The sequence below is a fragment of the Heliangelus exortis genome, chromosome Z (assembly GCF_036169615.1).
Source record: "Heliangelus exortis chromosome Z, bHelExo1.hap1, whole genome shotgun sequence".
In the NCBI taxonomy this organism is placed as follows: Eukaryota; Metazoa; Chordata; class Aves; order Apodiformes; family Trochilidae; genus Heliangelus; species Heliangelus exortis.
This window is the reverse complement of record NC_092454.1, coordinates 63993686-64013863: the sequence shown is the minus strand read 5'-3', so window position 1 is coordinate 64013863 and position 20178 is coordinate 63993686. Positions and strand designations below refer to the sequence as shown.

General features: G+C 37.3%; 1 protein-coding gene across 1 annotated transcript; it reads right to left on the bottom strand.

Moving 5' to 3' along the window:
- Positions 1-281: 281 nt before the first annotated feature.
- Positions 282-20126, bottom strand: SMC2 (structural maintenance of chromosomes 2). Its single transcript, XM_071730197.1, has 25 exons — positions 20025-20126; positions 19205-19444; positions 18125-18274; positions 17718-17840; positions 17386-17424; positions 17105-17215; positions 16878-16922; positions 15968-16201; positions 15180-15329; positions 14217-14450; positions 13197-13356; positions 11142-11259; positions 10295-10433; positions 9936-10055; positions 9439-9643; positions 8799-8934; positions 7683-7807; positions 6660-6853; positions 6231-6374; positions 5780-5974; positions 5053-5253; positions 4143-4259; positions 3344-3504; positions 1878-2025; positions 282-1040 (listed from the first exon to the last, which is right to left on the bottom strand). Exons 2-25 carry the CDS (start codon positions 19370-19372, stop codon positions 858-860), a joined length of 3600 nt encoding a protein of 1199 aa, XP_071586298.1. The 5' UTR covers positions 19373-19444; positions 20025-20126; the 3' UTR covers positions 282-857.
- Between the last annotated feature and the right edge of the window lie 52 nt (positions 20127-20178).

Here is a 20178-nt window from a genome sequence, read left to right as displayed (position 1 = left end):
GGGATAATGTTATTAGTAAGGAAAGACAAGGCAAATAGAGGAAAAAAAGACAAATCAGGATGTTTGAATTTGATTATGACCATCCATGTCTACAAATACTTAAGATACTCTTGTTTCTAATTCTTAAAGTACAGAATTAAATAATCCAACTTTGAGAAATAAAGCAGGAAATTCAGAATTGGTAAGTGTTTAAATTCTGAGTAGGCACTGTTCAATGAAAATGGCAGAGAAGGAAAGCACACCACTAGGTTGTATAGTTTTGTATTTAATAAAGACAAAACATGGGTAAAAGCAAGTAATAAAAACAAACCACTTAAAACATCAGGTTGTATAGTTTAAGGTACTTACTGGTAAAAACAAAAAAATTATTAAAAGAGCAAATTATAATAACTAACTTGGCAGTTGAAATTACTTGCTCCATAAGAACCAATTACTCTGGCTTAAAACTTTGTGCGCTGTATTTCATCCAGAGATGAAGACAGAGTACACTTTGCAGCAGCTTTTCTGAATGCTGAGAACACTGCAGGTCATACCAGATTCTCCTCATTCAAACACTTCAGTTCCTTCTGTTGAGCTGCAGAGCTGTACTTACAGAGTGTCATCACAGAATGATGACAGTAAATGCTTGCAGGACATGCAGAGAAATAAATGTGGTCTGCTTTGCTAACAGCACAAGCAAAGGTTCCTATGACTTTAAATTCTTAAAGAGATTAAGATGTGAACTGAAAATCTTAAAAGAACTAAGACATAAAATTTATTTTAAAAAAAGTTAAAAGTTTCTGCCCAGCATAGCGAAATACTGGGGACAGAGAACACTTAGAAGTTGATACTGCATGTGCAGTGCCAGTAGAGAAGTTTCACTGTTTCCCACGTGCTGTTTTGGTTTGCTTCTCTATATTATGTTTTTTCATGAAGGAAAGTGAAGCATTTCTTGGAACCTGCTCATATCGTGTAACAGTGGATACACCATCCACAAACTTGGTCTTGAAGAGGACATTTGCATTGCTAAACATTCCATCCTTCAAGGACACCACAATAAACTGAAACAAATCAGAAAGATTAAGATAAATGCTGCCATCCAAATAAAGACTTTAAACAACACCGGAAAAGGCTTTAAAAATAGTATTAATTTACTTTACCTGGCTAGATAAAGTAAAAAAAAAAAAAAAAAAAAAAAAAAGAAAAAAATAAAGTAAAAAAAAAAAAAGAAAAAATTAAAATTAAATAAAAATAAAAAATAAATAAATAAATAAAAAAACCCCAAAAACTTTAAATGTAACTGAATTCAAACAGAATGTGCTAGCCAGTCACAGGCCACACATTTTCTGCAGCCGACAAGGTACAGCTGTGGCCATACCCTAGCATTGGGCCAGGGATACAGGACACAACAGAGAATGCCCCAGAATCATCTACTGGAGAAAAAGTTGCCACAAATTTTTTAAGAATGCAGGATCCTTTACACTCTAGAGATATTGCTCTAATTATTTTACAATGCTAGGAAAAAATGCCCCCCTCTTCTCTTTCCTTATTTGGGAAGGTCCTCATTTGGTCCTACTACCACATAGAGATACCTATTGCCTTTCACTCAGTTTCTTCACACTCACAGATTTTTTTTTTCATGAAAAACACTATAGTGATAAAGAGATCCTTTCCACCAGTGCATGGCTTATTTCAACCCAATAAAAATTATACGTTTAAAGTTCAAGAACTCTAGCAAAAATCCAACCAACCAACCAAAAAACCACCAGCGTAAATCCCCCTTGAAATAATTTAGAAATGCACATTTCTGTAATAAATTACTTGAACAGCTAAGATTCCCCAGACTGCCTCTGGAAACAATACATAAACAGATGTTCACAATGATTTCAAGATCATACCTGGGAGTGTCTGAAATGAGCATTAAGCATCTGCCCAATATTCTGGGTATGAGACAGATCAAGGGCTGCATCCACTTCATCTAAGATGTAAATTGGGGCAGGCTTAAAGAGCAGCGTTGATAAGATCAAGGACAAGGCCACCAACGATCTGATTGGGAGAACAAGAAAGTTGGTTTACCCTTTTGTTTGAATGGCTTTGGCTCATGCAAACAATTGTTAGTAACAGTATACACTCTCAAAAGCAGACTGATGAGTTCTGAAGAGACAGAATGACAGCTTCTGCCACAAGTTCTGATTTCAAACTGTAAAGCCTTCTGCCAGAAATGGCAGGTGTTACTTCCCCTTTTATTAGAAGAACAGGTAAGCCAAGAGATATTTTAAAAATTGTGCTGCTTTTGCTGTTTTCAATTCTGCACTTTGCAGTGCTGTTTTCCAAAGAACAGTTCTTGAAGCATTCTGTCCTTCAGAACATTCCTTATCTCTCTCACTTCTTCCTAAATTCTGTTTTGACTTTTCAGTTTGTTAGAATCATCTAAACAAGGAACCACATATCCTACATAGTAGCTGTAATCACTGGAGAAAACTGTGACTGACACTACTCTGAAACTGGGCAGAACTTGCAGATTGCCCTTGTACTCAGCGCTGGTGAGGCCACACCTCGAGTGCTGTGTCCAGTTCTGGGCCCCTCAGTTTAGGATGGATATCGAGGTCCTGGAGCAGGTCCAAAGGAGGGCAACCAGGCTGGTGAAAGGACTCGAGGACAGGTCCTATGAGGAGAGGCTGAGGGAGCTGGGGCTGTTCAGCCTGGAGAAGAGGAGGCTCAGGGGAGACCTCATCACTCCCTACAATCCCTGAAAGGAGGTTGGAGCCAAGTGGGGGTTGGTCTCTTTTCCCAGACGGCTTTCAACAAGACAAGAGGGCACGGTCTTAAGTTGTGCCAGGGGAGGTTTAGGTTGGACATTAGAAAGAATTTCTTTACTGAGAGGGTGATCAGGCATTGGAATGGGCTGCCCAGGGAAGTAGTGGATTCTCCGTCCCTGGAGATATTTAAAAAGAGACTGGATGTGGCACTCAGTGCCATGGTCTGGTAACTGCAGCGGTGGGTCAAGGGTTGGACTTGATGATCTCTGAGGTCCCTTCCAACCCAGCCAATTCTATGATTCTATGATTTTTGAGATTACAACTCAAAGGCTGAAGCATTTAATTCAGCATACCTCACCAGACATTTTTTTTTTATCACTTCTTAATGGAGCAAAATTTTCTTAAATATGCCAAGTAATGCACTGTTCTCAGTTGAATTCCTCCTAAAGCTGAACTGAATTAATAATGCTTTTAATATTAAAAAGGCAAGACCCTGACCCACGCAAAGATCAATTTTTTGCTTTTCTGAACTATAATTATACGTGTCAGTTTTATACACAAATGCAATGGAAAGCAAATTAACAAACCCCACAAAGTTCACCAACCTTTGCCCTCCACTGAGTTCTGTTAAGTCATCCTTCCAGGTTTTTCCTAAGGCAACTTTGAACTCCAGACCTTCCAAGATATTGTGGGGTTTAGAGGCTACTAGCATAGCTTTGGCTCCTGGCAGAAGCGTGGAAAAAATCGAACAAAAGTCTTCATTCACCTGTAAGTCAGACCATAAAAAGATTTATGTACATGCTTTGAACCAAGAGCACAAACATCTAAAAACGTAGCAGTAAGCTGCATTATGGCCCAACCTAGTGACTTCTTAGGTCTTGGAAGATTAGCTTATGCAGCAGAGTGAGAAAATATTACTGTACTGGAGAGGCAACACTGAGGGATATATGCACATTACACATTATCCTAAGCATTTTAGAAAGATCAAATGAAAGAAATATTGGAATGTTTCTTTGTGCTGTCAGCCAGGTCAAATACTGGCTTAAGAAAAATAGAAAAAAGAAAAATAGCCTGTATCACTGTTTTGTCCAACTTTCAGACATACGATGATTTCAGCATGCCAGTAATTTAACCTCCCTTAAATTTTTGCAGGCACTAAAAGGGTGCAGTAAAAAGCAGTTTTGCATGCTTAACCACATCTTTACAATTCTCAAAGAATTAATGTCTTATTCTCAAAAATGAGATGAAACGGGAGAAATTAGATGGTTGGTTTGTAATTTTAATATTAGGCAAGGGAGACAAATTCTAGAGACCTTTCTTTCCCCATGGAAATACACAAAACAGTAATTTAAGATGAATCTGATCCTCTGCTAAAATGTGAAAATTATTTTTTAAGTGTCATACCTTTTTCCAAGCAATATGTAAAGCTTCAGTTTTCTTCTGGTCAAGCTCTTTAATAGCCATAAGAATTTTTGACTTGTCATTCTCGACAATTCTTTTTTTCTTCATTAAGTCATTGTACTGGTGCGATGAGAAGGAAAGATTCATTTCAATGAACTTTATGCTCAAATACATTTTGTGCTAATTTTACAGTTTCACTGTTTATAATTTTTGTAACCATGAAATAGCCATTAACCACAAGACTGAAATGCAAAGCACTCAATTACTGTATGCAGGATCTAAGTTTTAGGATATTCTTTGCAAATGGAAATACTAGAATTTTCAGCAGTTGGCAAAGGGGAAGACACCAATATGAGTCTGAAAGTTGCACTTCCTCTTCATGATAATCATGTTCCAATTTGCCTTCCCACAGAAGAGAGGATGCTTCTGGAGGCTGACAGGAAGAACAGGCCACTTCTATCACAAAACAGTACTAGAAATATTGAAACAGTGAGTTTTGAGACGGTTATGGAAAACTCTCAAGATAAAGATGAATTTGAGACAACTCTGCAACACCTTCAAGCTATCATGCATGAAGAGGAACTGCAACCTTTGGTAATGTAATTCTCAGATACAGTAATGGAATATCACAAATCTTGCCTAATGCTGCTGCTGCCAACTTCAGATGGACTTGGATAGGGAGAAATTAAATTTAACAGTTGCAAGTCAAGATTATGCATAATGTAGAGAAGGAGTACACAAGCGAATTGTTAAAAAAATTGAGTATAAAAGATTTAATAAAAGTTTTCCTGCTATCTCATGAAGACTTAGTTTCATTTTTGGTGTATTCAGAAAAAAAACACATGGAATTTTAAACCTACGTTATACTTAATACCATAAACCCCACCTTTACAGGTTGAAACAGAATACTTACCTTCTCCTCTGCCTCAGCAAGCATATTCATAGCACTCATGTTCACGTTCCTTCCCAGCTTCTCTTTTTTCTCCTGCAATACCTGCAGCTTCTGACTTGCTTCTTCAGGATTGTTGGTTTTGAAATCATAACCTGAGTTTGGCTGACCAAACAGAGACTTCTCTGTAGCTATCCACGCATTCTCATTCAGCATTTTGTTCACCTGGAAGCAATAAAGATCAAGGTTCTTTTTTTTCTTCTCAAATGTGGATGAAAAATAATTCAACCCCCCCCCAAAAAATCAATATCCTGAAATGATGCCATTAATTCCTCAATCCAAGCACAGTACAAGTAAGTACCTTTACAATGGTTCATGTGATTTCCAAGACTGCACATGAATCAAGATTTTAAGGGAACTTTCACATACACCCATTACATTTACTTGGAATATATTTTTCTATATCTGGATTAAGCCATTTTTCACCAAATCTCAGGATTTGCTTCTTTAATTAGTTACTTAATTTATCCACAGTCAGAACTGATTCCATTGATCACCTTCACACTCTCTTTAGTCCATACTGACAAGTCTCTTACAATTTCCCCCTCTTCCTCCTGGAATAAAGCTTTGCACATCAAGAAGCTACAAATATGAGAGTACTTATTATGAAAAAAGGTTATTTCCTCTACACCTAGCAAAGGAAAAAACATTCTTGGTCATAAGATGCAAGAAAAAAACAATTCTGAAATACCTTGGCAGCAGCATCAGCAGCCTCTTGTTGATGTTTGCTGATCTTGTGTTCTAATGCTTTAACCTGAAGCTGCAATTCATTATTTTGTTCTTTGTATTTTGCTGCCTCTGCAGATTTGGCTTTAATTGCTTTATCCTGTAATGCAATTATTTCCTTGTGCTTGGCCAGCTCCTTCTGTGATTTCTCTACAGATTCCTGGAAAATAAATCAAACAGCCATTTACTAGCTTCTTTTAAAGGCTGGTGTTTGACAGTTGTTAGAAGACAAGGACGCAGCAAGGAGAAAAAATTCACAGGTGGTAGCATAGACAAAACTGTCTAGGCTAAACATCACTGAGTGATGGCAAAAATATCCAGACCAAAAAAACCCCAAACGTATTATTATTTGAGCTTGAGGGAACCATATGTTCAAGAACATCAAAACAGTTAATGAAACAGTTAATTACTTTTACCTTTGTCTTAAACACCTCTTCTTCCATAGCATTAACTTGATTACGGTAGGACTTGATGGCTTCATCTGCAGCTGCAATCTGTTGTTTATAGGAGGCCTGTTCTTGTTTCAGCTCTTCAAGTTCAAGAACTAAAGCTTCAACTTCCTAGAGATATGTTTTCAAGTTTACTAGTTATACTTAAATTGAAAGAGTTAATATTCAGTTTGGTATAGAAAATGCTGTAAAAGACATTGCCTGTCTCTCAGCTAGGGGGCAATCTCACAAAACAAAGCAAGCATCAGCAATTTCTTAATCAGTGACTACAGAATCAGATATTAAGCTCTGAAACTGCTAATATAAGAACTTCATGAAAATCAAGCTTTCTGATCACTGCAAACACTTTTAATTGCTTTTAACCACTTAAAATGGACGACAAAGGTGAAGTTTTACCTGCTGCTTTTCTTTCATTTTTTTGATTGAAGTATCAGCCTTTTTCTTAGCAACATCAAGTTTCTGCTGGGCATTTTTTAGCTCTTTTTCAGATTCTGCAGCTGCATTTTTCATTTTATTCTCTAATACTTTGTATTTATCTTCTGCTTTTTTTTGGCTCTCTTCACTTTTCTTCAATGTCTCTTCACACTCCACTGAATCAAGAAGTACAATATTGAGACTGGGCACTGTTCCTAACTTTAAATTTGTAACCTGAACCACACGGAAATAAATTAATCTCTGCATCTAACAGGAAAGTGGTTCTATGTTTGCTATTTCAATGATTACTCTATGACTGTGCTGTTGCTACCATTATTTGCAGGGCACCAAATATGCAACCAGCCAGTCAATAAAATTAATGAAACAAGAATTTTTTCCCCACCTCTTCTCTTTTTTTGACAGGACAAGTATATGCCAAGTCATATGATCAAGAATTAGTCAGATGCTTACCTAATAAGCTATCACCTCATCCCTAGAATACTAGGTCAACATACATACCACTTTTGTTCATCTTTTTTCTTCAGATGTCTTACTTATTGCTGCATTTTTTTCCTTTCACATTTTTCCTTAGCTATACAAACAGAACTTCTTTCCAATGCCTTCTTGTTACACAAACTATTTAATTGTTAACCGTAAACATCTACAGAAACTGATGGTTTGCAAAAACAAAGAATACTCAAATATGGGATTAAATCAATATTAAGACTTCCCTGCAATGTCATTTCTCCTTTTCTGATAAAGTATATAGAACACTTAATAAGACTATAGCCTTCACTTCAAGAGAATGACCAACATTATGTAAATCAATTGTGTGAAAGCCTACTGTGATCTTGTGTTTGTTACATATTCCAAGATACAAAGCTATCATTTTCAAAGTGAAAAATATTTTCTTCCTAAGAAAAGATTCTGCTACTCAAAAAGCCATTTATCTATGTCATTCCCAGCAATTAGCTTTCCGTTAAAAGATAAGAAAGTGTTTGTTACCAATTGTTTTCTTCAGGGCGAGCAGCTCTTCCTCCTGTTTGTGATAAGCACTTTGAAGAAGCCGTTTTTGCAACAGCTCTGCTTCCTCAGACTTCATCTCCCACTGCTGCTTCAGCTGCCGGTACCTTTGAAGACAGTAGTGATATACACTGCTACAGTGGAGGGGATCCAGCAATTCAGTTTTAAAGTTGAGAAAAGTATGTAAAGAAATACTTATAGTTCCATTCCAATGTGCAACACGATGAGACTCTGGGACAAATAAGCTTAAATGCATAAAGCTCTGATTCTGTTGCTTCCATAGCAACTGTGAAGTTTGTAGGTATGTAAGTTATTATAAATATAACTCCTCCTAACCTAGCAGCCCCAGTAGGTCTTATTAAACAGTAACAAACACAACACATGGAATCTCACAACTGAAAGCTCTTGTTTTTCCAGCTGGCATAATGAGAAATTATTCCTTTTGTTTATATTTCTCTAAGTACATTACAACTCAAAACAATTTGAAAAATAAATCAAGCTGGTAGATAGCATATTACACAACACCACCTCCCTATAGGTTCTTTACAGAACTGACTAAATGTATTTTTATGTTTCATCTTTTTAAAAAGATCTTCTGTAACTGAGTAGCTAAAAATCAAGTATACTTAAAATTATTTCATTTAAATCCTTATTCATTTATTTCACTTATTCATTTACTTCATTTAAATCCTTACAGCAGTATTACTTGGATATTCTCCTTTAGTATCTTTGTATTTTCTTGGGAGAATAATAGGTGCTATCACAAATTGAAATTCTGAATGTATGTTAAAAACATGACTGGAACAGATCTGTTCTTCCACAGATTTCACAAAACCTTAGAAAACTTGAAATCATTTGAAGTATTTTTTGTGTATTACCCAAAATAAAGTTTCCATGCATGTGTTATCTAAAAACTAAACTTTTCTTGTTGACTGCTGTACTTACAAATTAAACTGGGGGTAGAGAGAGGCTGGAATGGAATAATTTTCTGTGTATTACATTCTCAACAGGCCCTATGCCCTCCAAAAATACTTCTTTTAATTATATTTACTCAGTCACATAAGGGAAATGACAAGCATTTCAGAGGGCAAACCTTACCTTTCAGCAACAATCTTCAAGGTTACCAGCTCATTCTCTACGTTTTTGAGTTCAGATTTCTTCATCTTGAGTTGTGATTCAGCGTTTTTTATTACTTGAAGTTTAGATAATATTGGTGCAGCCTTTGAGCTCGCACCTGCTCAGTGAAAAAAATATACAAGTAAAGTCAAGGGAGGTGGAATTAGAGTAGTGGATTCACCACTGTCAAACAGCAAATTTTAAATGCTAGTAAAGATGCAGGCTGATGATTTGTTTTAGTTGCAAAGCAGAAAGGCAGCTAGTTCAGTAGTTCTCAGTGGAGCAAGACTACCTTCTCTGTCACAGAATCTAGTTCTGCAGATTTTGAATACTACATATGCAATTCTTTATGAAATCAACTCACTTTTGAAAATTTATTACCTCAAATTACTTCAAAAATTCAAATCCTTCCAGCAGGATTATATAGCCAAATAATACTTAAGTATTTAAAATCTAAACTACTTTATGCAAATAATTTGCTGTTATTTTTTTTTACTCTAATCAATTTTGTATCAGCTCGGTGTTAATTTTTATTAAAAAAAGGACAAATAAAGAAAAAAAAAAAGAGCTGAGTAAATCAACAGACACACAGTATTATTATATGAATAAAATCAGCAATTACCTCCACGCAGAGTGCCCTGTGGGTCAAACACATCTCCATCAACTGTAACACTTCTTGTCATTATCCTTTTGTCAAAGGTCACTTTCTTGGCATTATCCATGTTATTACAGACCAGTGTTGTTCCAAAGACAAATTCCATTGCTTTCAGCAGCTCAGCATCATATGTAACTAGAAAAAGGGCTAAATGCACGTTATCAGCACCAGCCTAGAAAACAAATGAAATGCCGTAAGTATCCCTTACACTGTAAGATTTTTTCAAATTTAATTTCTGTCCTCTCTCAGTAAAACTTTCTAAAAACTTCATTACATTTTAAAACAATTTCAAAATAATTAATATATATCTAGACATTCCATATGCGAAAGGATACAAAGCAAAACAAAATCAAGATACCCTCAACCCTATAGAAATTATTCGTATAATCATCAAGAAGCCCATTTTTTTAGCAAAGAAAGTAAAAGCAAATAAAATAGTGTAAAGAGTGTATTTAGTTACATACCAATGTTTGGGCCAACTTGACTGTGTCCTTTCTAAGACATCTGGCTGTAATCTTGTTTAGTGGGATGATGGTGTATCGACGCTTTAGTTGACCCTTTTCTAAAAGCTTTTTGCCAGTAACCTCAAAGGAGAAAAGTTACAAACCATGTCTAAACACATAACTTATTTTGTAAAGTAAAACAATAGGACACTGCAAGAGGAGTGTATTGTTGCCAGAAACTGAGACTTGAGCCAGTTTGAACACGTACCTGGCTTCAAACCACCTTAAGCATTCAGACACAGTGCTCACGGAATCATAGAATCTTTCTGCACATCACATGATCTCAACTTAAGAGTTCTGTATTAAAGTAATAAACATACCTCTGTGTCCACAATAATGTTATAGAGTTTCCCTCCAGCCACTGCTTCTAGGGCTTTTGCTTTGGACAGATCTTTCAGAGTGATAAGAGATCCAACAAGACCTTTCACACTGTTTGGATCCCAATTTTCTTCTGGATTTCTTAAAATAAATCATGATAATTACATGTTTGTTTCTCTCCCACTCATCTTAAAAAGTTATATTTAAGGCAACAAACTGGTTATTATATTGATATAAGAAGTTCTAAATTCTGTCTGTAAAAAAGCCATAGAATATGGTTAAATTAAATACTTCAGAGACAGGAACTTCCCTCTAAACAGTTACTAAAAAGTCATTAGAGTAATGTCCTTCCAGAATCTGGTATAATTTGTTCACACAATTGTGAATAATTTATATAAAAAATAACTGATTGTTATTCTAGGTTCTATTATTACCACCATTATAGGAATATGTTTAGACTGTTTATTACCTCAGCAAGTAAATCTGGGAATACATACACTTCATTGGTGGAGACATACAATGTCAGTCTACACAGAGCAAATCTACTCACAGTCCTCAAGCAGGACTCTGAAAAGTAATGACCATGTAATTTTACTGTTTAGACTTTTGTACTCAATGGTTTCAGCTACTGCATTTGATTTGTGGCTGAAAAACACCATCACACAAAACTTTTCCTGACTTTCTTCCCTACCTTCAGTTGCATCACAGGTAAGATGGTAATTGAGTCACTGGCACAAAAAGGAAAGCAACAGCTAAGCAATTAGTGGAATTACTAACTCCCATAAGCCATGCATAAAGTACCCCCAAAATCACTTTCAAATGTCTTTTAGGATCATACTGAGATCTTACTTGTATTCAAAGTGTAGCTGAGGAAATTTTGCCATTAAGCCTTCATACAGCTCTCTCAGCTGGCTGATGTCATGAGTCAATGCCTTCTTTTTTGCTAAAAGGGCTTCTTCTTTCTCTTCTTCACGGTTGAACATGAACAGCAAGTAAGCATCCAGAACACAAAAATCTGTTAGCTTAAAATTCTGTATGCTACACTGTTTGTGTACATATATGTAGAGAATACGTCACTGAAAGACTTTCCAAAATTCTTTGTGAATTAGACAAATTAACACCATTACAATACCAAACAAAGAGTTTCAAGTCCAGTGTTTCTCTGAATGTCATTCTGGAATATCAACTTGCAGTTTTGAGTAACTTCTGCAACAAATCTTACCCAGAATCAGAAATTACCTTTAATAAGTGTTCTAGGTAGGGAAAGCCAGGAAGGAATAAGGAAGTCAGTCCATATAAAGTTTAGATGGAATTTAAATTTTCTATAAGCCTTTAAAAAATTTGGCCTCAAGTTTATAAAATCAAATTATTTTAAACTATTTTCTGTGGAAGACAGGAGCTTGCAGAGTTTTGATCAGAGAAATTTCTTTATGCATGAAAGCAGCATAGCTGTTTTTTTCAGTTCCTTCTTGTATTAGGTCTGGCTGTGATGGAGATAACTTTCCCCCACCATCAGCTCACAGAGTGCTGTGCTTGGTATTTCTAGACAATGGTGTTTATATCACAAGAGTGTTTTGGCCACTGCTAAGCAATGCTCCCACAGCATCCAGGCTATCCCTAAAACCCTTGCTCCAAAGACCAGTAGGATGGGGGAGGGCAAGAGGCTGAGAGGGGACAGCACCAAGACAGCTGAGTTAAGTGATATTCCATGCCATTAGAAGAAGTGATCATCAATAAAAGTTAAGACAAAGGAGGAAGGGAGGAGGCATTTGTTAAAGATGTTGAGCTATTAGAGCATGTCCAAAGAAAGACAACATTCTTCTGATGAAGAGTTTGAAGCCTGTCTCTTAGGAGGAGTGGCTGAGAGAGCTGAGGTTGTTTAGCCTGGAGAAAAGGAGCTGAGGGGAGACAACTCTCCACAACTACCTGAAAAAAGGTATTAAGGAGGTAGAGATCAGTCTGTTCAGTGAAGTTAAAAGTGATAGTAACAAGAGGTAATGGCCTCAGGCCACACCTGGGGAGGTTTAGTTTGGATGATAGTAAGAATTTCTTCACTGAAAGCCTAAGGCAATGGTGGAGTCCCCATACCTGGAGGTATTTAAAAGTAGTGTAGATATACTACATAGGGATACAGGTTAGTTAAGGTTTTGTCAGTTTTAGGTCAATGGATCTTGAAGGTCTTTTACAACTATGGTAATTCTGTGATTAAGGCATTTGTCTTCCAGAGCAGGCACTACATGTACTGAGGCCCTGCTTCCTAGAAGTTGCTGGACATTGCCTGCCAAAGCGAAGAAGGGAGATTTTTTTTTTTTCCTTTGCTTCTATGTCTGACAGCCAGTTCCAGACCACCCCAAATCAGACCGAACACTGGACAAGACTGAGCCCACCAGTGATGGTGGAAGTGCAGCCCCTGAGAAGGACTCACACTGGAGAAGTTCATGGGGGTCTGTCTCCCATGGGTGGGACCCCACATTGGAACAGGGGAAGATCATGAGGTGGTAGGGGCAATAATGAAGTGACGATAACGCCCGTTCCATGTCCCCCTGCACTGTCTGGGCATAAGAGGAAGAGAAAAATCTCAAACTGAGCTCAGGAAGGGAGGGTTTGAGGGAAGGAGTTTGAAGTTTGCTCCTATTTCTCATTATCCTACTGTGATGTGATTGGTAATAAATTAATTTCCCCAAGCTAAGGTGTTTTGCCCATGACAGTACCTGGCAAGTACAGAGATCCCTGCCCTTCACTTGACCCAAGATCCTTTCATCACTTTTACTCTCCCCTGGCATGCTGAGGGGTGGGAATGATAAAGCAGCTTGGTGGGCACCTATGGGCAGCCAAGGTCAACCCAGCACACTCCTATATTTTTTTAGATTCCCCCCAAATTATGCAACATGAGTCTGTACAGACCTTCATAGTTCAGCTTCTTCATTTCGTGCTCTAGTTTTTCTTTCGTTTTTCTGATAGCTTCAAGTGCTTCTTGGTCTTTCTTGTAGCCTCCATCCATCTTTTTAACTTCAGCTTGCTTTTTCTTTAATTCTTGTTGTGCATAATTCAACTTCATTTGGGCCTGTAAGCATCCAGAAAACTTGTAACAAGATGTTCAAAGAGAATATTGCAAATGCAGATTTGGAGCACATACAGTAGCAAGGTGCCCATATAATTTTTAAGTTTCCAGTGGTTGCAGAAAGGCCAAAGAGCAGACTTGGCTTCTGAAATTAAGAAGGCACTTGACTTGGAAATAAAAACATAAATAATGTATTTGGCTACAATAACACATAGGAGCACATGAATGGAATGTGGAAAACGTGTGAAAAACAGCTGTCCTTGTAATTTTCCCCAAAAGAGTTTTTCCTTAAGAGGAACAAGCAAGGTGTACTTTCAATTTTGAAAATTTAAATTGTACTATGAAAAGTACCCCCACAAAGTTTTTCTGTCCTAAGACATGCGAAGTAGAATGCTTCAGTCATGGGACTAGCACACAATTTAACCAAGGAGAAAACAGTTCTTTATGAACTCTCCATTCAGTCTCAGTCATGTTTATTTTGATTCTATCAACCTCTACTGTAGAAATCTCCACAGTATGAATGCATATTATGGACAGCAGTATAAATTTCTTCCTAATCAATATAATCAGTCTTTTGAGTATTGTGAGTCCTACTTTGTGTCTTATATGCCAGATTTTATACTTCCTCAGAGAATGTTAAAGCTTTTTTCTATTTGTCTGTATCTATGCAGATTATGGGTTTTTTTAAAGACCCGTTTTTACCAAAAAGCTAGCTTAATGCCTATGCCAACTTCTAAAATAACTTGCATAGGTATTCTGCAAATCCTTTCAGTGATTTTTCAAGATTGTGTCATCTGGTTTTTGGACAATTTTTCAAAAGAGAGTGAAGGCTGGTCTGAGACAGGCAAATCTTTTATTCTTACCTGTTTAGCCTCTGTGACTGCTTGGCTGATTTCATTTTTGCAGGTCATCATCTGCCCAGCAAGAGTGGCTGCTTCCCCATCATCATTGCTGGACAAGCCAGCAGACAAAGCATTAAAATGCTGCTGTGCTGCAGCTAAAGCATCTGCATCTTTATCACTTGCTTCCTGTAAAGCAGTTAGCTCACCCTCTTTATTCTTGACTTCTTTCTCCTTTGACACTAATGCTTTAGAATCCTTCAGCAAAATGAAGAACGAAAGCGGGAAAAAAAAAAAAAAAAAAAAAGAAAGAAAGAAAAGAGAATCTGAGTCTTTAAATTCATGTTGTTTAGGAGAATGTTCACGAGGATGTTCATGAGGAACTATGAGTAGTTTCATCAACTACACTTCTATGACCCTTTGTCAAATTTTGTGTTCTTACAAATCTTTGCAACTTTTCAAGTGTGCACTTGCCCCATGAGTGCACTGAAGATCTACAGAAGATGAAATGCAGGAAGAGATGACAATGACCTAAGAACCAGGAAGAAAAGCTCTTTCTTCCCAAGAACTAAACAACCAAGTGTTTTTTAGTTCTCCCCTTGCAAAAAAACACAAGGAAAAAAACCACAAAAAACCCCACCAGAATATCAATTTTCAGAAACACAAAGTAGAAATTTCTCCTTTAATAGTACATATCCAGAAAGCATAATGCTTCTGAAGCTATAGAGATCCCTCCTCAGCTTAATAAAAGCTGGGCAACCATACAGAGTAGATCTTTCTTTCTGTGTGCATCACATTTGTTTCTAATTGGAACCCAGTACCTATGCCACACAAATTGCAAATTCCCTTACCATCTGTTCCTGACTTTCTGTTGTAATTCTTGCTAGTCATAGGATTTTTCTTACCATAATAGCTATGAAAAGGCAGTTATCTGTCTCAACCTGAATTAACTTATTGTTTAAAGTAAATTAGAGAAAAAGGTCTTACCTCCTGCATATTTTTTACCAGTTCTTCATACTTTTCCACTTCGCTTTTCAAGTTTTGCTTCTTGAGATCAAGGGCACTTTGTGCTTTAGTATTAACTCTTTGATTTTCTGCAAAAGCATCTTCCAGTGAACGGAGCATACCGCTAACTTCCTACCGTCAGAAATAAAGGAAATTTAATTTAGTCTAAATAACTGCTTACAGTTATATGTATAAAGTCTAGATATTTGGTGAAGCAGGCAGATGGACTCCAGAGCAAAACAGCTCAGAACACCACTTACCTCAGGAATCCAAACTAACTTGAAGCCACTATTGAAGCCCCACAACATCCCATATTGCAACATGTACAAAAGCTGCATTTAGGCATCCAAAGACCCTGTGGTCCATCTGTATTTAACCAATTTCACTGCCCCCAAAACTGAGGTCAGTATAGACTTTTGTTAACCAAAGGTTTTCTACTTAAAGTGTATTACTTATGAGAGGCCAACAAAAAAGGGAATTAAAAAAACAACTCAGGCAAAACTTACCATTTAATGCACAGACTAGAAACACGTAGGCAAACAGTTCCTACTCTTCAGTTACTAATTTACAGTGATTGGAAGTAAAGAATTTTATACAAGCAAAAACTTTATACTGATGTACTTTAGACAATGGCTAAGAATGACTATGAGCAGTGTATAATTTAAACAGCCCACCAGAAGAAGATAAAAATTCAGGGGTATGTTACATGTGAAAGTAAGTCCCTTCTCATATAACTTCTTGTATTCAGACAAGTATGACACTGTTCTCACCTTATCCTTTTCCTTTTCCATCTCTGCTATTTCTTCATTAAGTTGTTTCACCTTCTTTTCACTTTCTGCAATGGACTCCTGAAATTTCGTTATATTATCCTGCATTTCCACTGATACTTCAGCAGAAGTCTGCTTTGTCTTTTCAGCCACAACAAACTGATAAGCTATACAGAGACGGCTTAAATGTTCTATTGCTCGAACTACTTTTTGGTATTCCAGATAGCATGATCGTTCCTGAAAAGACAGTTTTTAAAAAAATTTTTTAAAATCTCCAAATTTTTATGGAAATATAATATTAAGTAGGACTATTATGAAAATCTTCTAAGCAATTCTACAAGCATTAATATTTGTAGATAAGAGGAAGGGTTCTCCATGATACGTAATACACTCAGTATTGTACATTGCAGGCCTGCTTAGGAAAATCCTAGCTAGAACAATACTTGCACAATTAATTGTACAGCAGAAATATTTCTTCTACTTTTATCCAGTTCTAGTTTTCTTTCTTCTCCTTACATTCCCCTCTAGAATTCCATGGAAACCCTCAGTGTTACATTTTCTATATTCATAGAATAATACCATAGAACCACGGAATGATTCTGGGTTGGAAGGGACTTTAAACATGGTGTAGTTCCAACCCCCCTGCCATGGGCAGGGACACCTCCCACTAGACCAGGTTGCTCCAAGCCCCATCCAGCCTGGCCTTGAACACTCCCAGAGACTGGGCATCCATAGCTTCTCTGGGCAACCTGTGCCACTGTCTCACCACCAGTGAAAATAAGATTTCTCTTTTAAGAGATTCCACACAGTTTGAAAACATGTTATTGTTTTAGTCACCACATTCCACTTCAGGGTAACTGAAGTTATTTTTTCAGTACTTTAAGGGCTCTACCACTCTTCTACTTTTCCCTACCTCTTTCAGTTTCTGTAAAGTTGGAGTGATCTCTTCATTTAAGACCTGAAAAACACAGCAGGAAGAACATTTATATAGAGACTTTTGAATCTCTTATATATGCAAGGACAAATACCTAGTTCTAGGTGGAGAAATTAAATGTTCTAGAAACCAAGGACCACAATACACTAGTATTTCAATGATCTTTAACAAATATAAAAGAAAGTACACTTTCCAACATGTAGTACCGTTTGAATCTCTTTCAGTTTGGCTTCCTTTTTCTCTATGGTTTTCTGGGCAATTATTTTCTTGCTTTCATACATCCTAGTGCCAGCTGCTTCTTCAATCATAGCTAAAATCTAAAATGAAGCAATGTGACAAAAAATGTAACAAAAATCTCTTTCTTATGTTAGAACAACCCCCTTAGGTACCTTCCCCCCCTTCCCCTCTCTGCCCCAGTATTGACTTTTTTCATTCAAGACAAATCTGTAACACTTCAGGGAAAAAAAAAATCCCACAATTTCCATACCTCTGGTGGCTTCATATTTAGAATTTTGGTAATTCGTCCCTGGTGACAGAAAGATAAAACAAAAATGGTCTTTGTGTACCATGCAGTAGGAAACAATTCAAAACAAAATCCCAAGCCCACTTCTTCTTATACATATATTATAAGCACAAATATTTTTCTTCCTTTTTTTTTTTTTTTTTCTACAATGATAATCTAATGTACTCAAGTTTTTTGGTTTGTTTGTCACTTGCATGGCAGGAATACCTTCAAAGCCCCATCCAGCCTGGCCCTCAACACTTCCAGGGAGCAAGCATTCACATACTTTTAGGATTTTATAAAAATTTACACAATACCTGCATAATAAGGAAGTGAGGGTTATTGACATTGAGCCCAACAGAACAGAAGATATCCTGCACACGACTGTTGGTAGCATTCATACCATTGATAAGATACTTATTTCTACCTCCAGCGATAACCTAGATAAGGAAAAGAAATGGAAAAAACAATTTAAGTGATTAAAAAAAAACCACTTGACAGTGTAAACTGTCATAAAGAATTAAAAATCTGAGCAAATCCCACATATTCTATCTTTGCATACACATACATATGCATGCTACATAGAACATCAAAACATGTCGCTGGACTGAAGAGACATTACTTTAAAGATTAATTGGGCTTTTCTTTTCCTGAAAAGTGAGCTCTGTTGAGCATAGTAAAAATGTTTGTAGGTTACTTAGCAATATAGACATCAAATACTCACCTGCCTACTGATGGTGATTTCATCACTAGAGTCAAATCCCAGAGGACTTACTCTCTTGTCAGAGTTATCAAAGGTAATAGACACAGTTGCTTTACCAACTCCAGCTTGCCCATTTTTATAAACAAGGTCCTGCAAATTGGTAGCTCGCACCTAAATCCACAGAACAGATAAATACATTTTTGAAATATATTTATTACGCAGCTTCAGTCTATGTTTCCGAGAAATAAAATTTAAAAAAAAAAGCAGATCTAGCTGTAGAGTTCATGTGAGATACTGACATAGGGGAGCAGAAAGGTGCTAGCACTGCAAAACAACAGGCAGAGTATGTACCAATCTAGTCTTACTGAGCCAGCTAATTGTTTCAGCACAATTTTCCTAACAAAAACTTGATGCATAGTACTAATTAAAAAAAAACAAACAAAAAAAAGATGATGCCTATTTCAGTCACCAGAATATTTACTTAGAGAGCATTTAGATTCATAAGCATGTATTCTCATAAGTAGTTCAGAGGGAAACTAATCAGGAAGTGTTCCTTGAAAGCCTGCTGAATTTGTCTACAATTACATAGAGGGGTGGGGGAAATAAAAATCACCTGAAATCAGAGGTTTAAACTGATTTCAGAGCACACAATTATTTTTTGTAAGAGTGAAGTGATACATCATCTTTTAAATAGCAGGCATTGCATGAAAATAATTTTTTTTTCTGATGAGCCTCTTGGCAAGTTTTAAGACACAATGCATAAGTGAGAAAGTTTATTAAAAATAAACAAGTTAGTGCCTTTAGCTGCAAAAGATCTTCAGCTTGAAGCTGCCACCTTTATAGCAGGTACATTTAATGTAATGTTCTAAGCTGCATACTTTCAGCCATTGGAGTATATTGATGAAACTATAATTCTATCTTAAGGTAAGAATTAGCAAGAACAGTAGAGACCCAGTTTAAGATAAGGAAAAATCCAAATACAGAAAACTTTTTTTTTAACAGAAGTTCCACTTCAGGTTCTCCATCAGAAATCATTCAAGAGAGTAATATGACGTTGATGATGTAAGAAAAACCTTTCTAAAAGGCACTGTCTCTCTTTACCTGGGACAGATTGGAAATTCCCAGGATGAAACAGATGGAGTCCAAGATATTAGACTTGCCGCTACCATTCAAGCCAGTAATGGCATTGAATAATGGGTCAAAGTCACGAATTTCTGTCCTCTCAGCATAGGATTTAAATCCTTCAAGAATAATTGACTTGATGTACATCTTCTCTATGCTCAAGAGATCAAGTGAAGTATTCCTCCAAGGACTATGAAGAAAGGTATCTGGATTGTGACCCTACATATTACAAAGAAAAAAAAAGAAGCAAACAAAACATACTGTATTTCTTACAAACAGCTAAATGTGTGAGAAAATGGAAACAGTTACAAAAAGATTATGCATTTTTAAATAGAAAATTCCAAGTAAACCCCAGATGCAGGAAGCATCCCCACAGTAACCTGTACAACGTTTTTACACCTTCACACGATGCTCATCACGGCACCTGCGCGAACCTGCGTGACAGAACCCTGGCTTCTCACAAAGCTGGCGTTTCTCCATCCTTAGCTTCTCCAAAGCTAAGGAAAGGGAGGTCTGGATCTTTCAGAACCCTGCAGAGGGGAACGTTCCTTCACAGTCTGCAGGACTGTTACCTCCTCAGCCCCACCGCACCGGAACACTGAAGCTCAGGAAAAACGGCAGCCTCGGCTCTGAGGCGCCATCAGCGCAACCCCGTATCTGCCCCTGACATGGCTCTCCCCGTATTCTCGCTGACGGAGCCGCGGCTCCCCCACACAGCCTCATGGGTGCCTGTGCCAAGCGAGCCCTCGCCGGAGGCTGTGAGCCCCTCGCTCCCCAGCCCTCTCCCCGTTCCCGGTACCTCAGCACCAGAGCCGCTCCCGGACACTCCACAATTGAATTTTGGCGCCGACGCGGCGTCCGTTAGAGAAAGCGCCGGATGGTGGCTGCCCAGGCGCTGCCTGACCCACGCGGCCCATCTTCTCCCTTCCTAGCTAGAGAGGGAAGGAATTAGA

Excerpts from the sequence above, each read along its gene's own strand:
- SMC2 (XM_071730197.1), bottom strand. The coding sequence starts at position 19,372 with ATGTACATCAAGTCAATTATTCTTGAAGGATTTAAATCCTATGCTGAG. Across the intron at positions 11,260-13,196 it reads GAAGAAGCTGAACTATGAAG|AAGAGAAAGAAGAAGCCCTT; the intron begins GTCTGTACAGAC and ends TCAACCGTGAAG. Across the intron at positions 1,041-1,877 it reads CTCATTTCAGACACTCCCAG|TTTATTGTGGTGTCCTTGAA; the intron begins GTATGATCTTGA and ends GATTTGTTTCAG.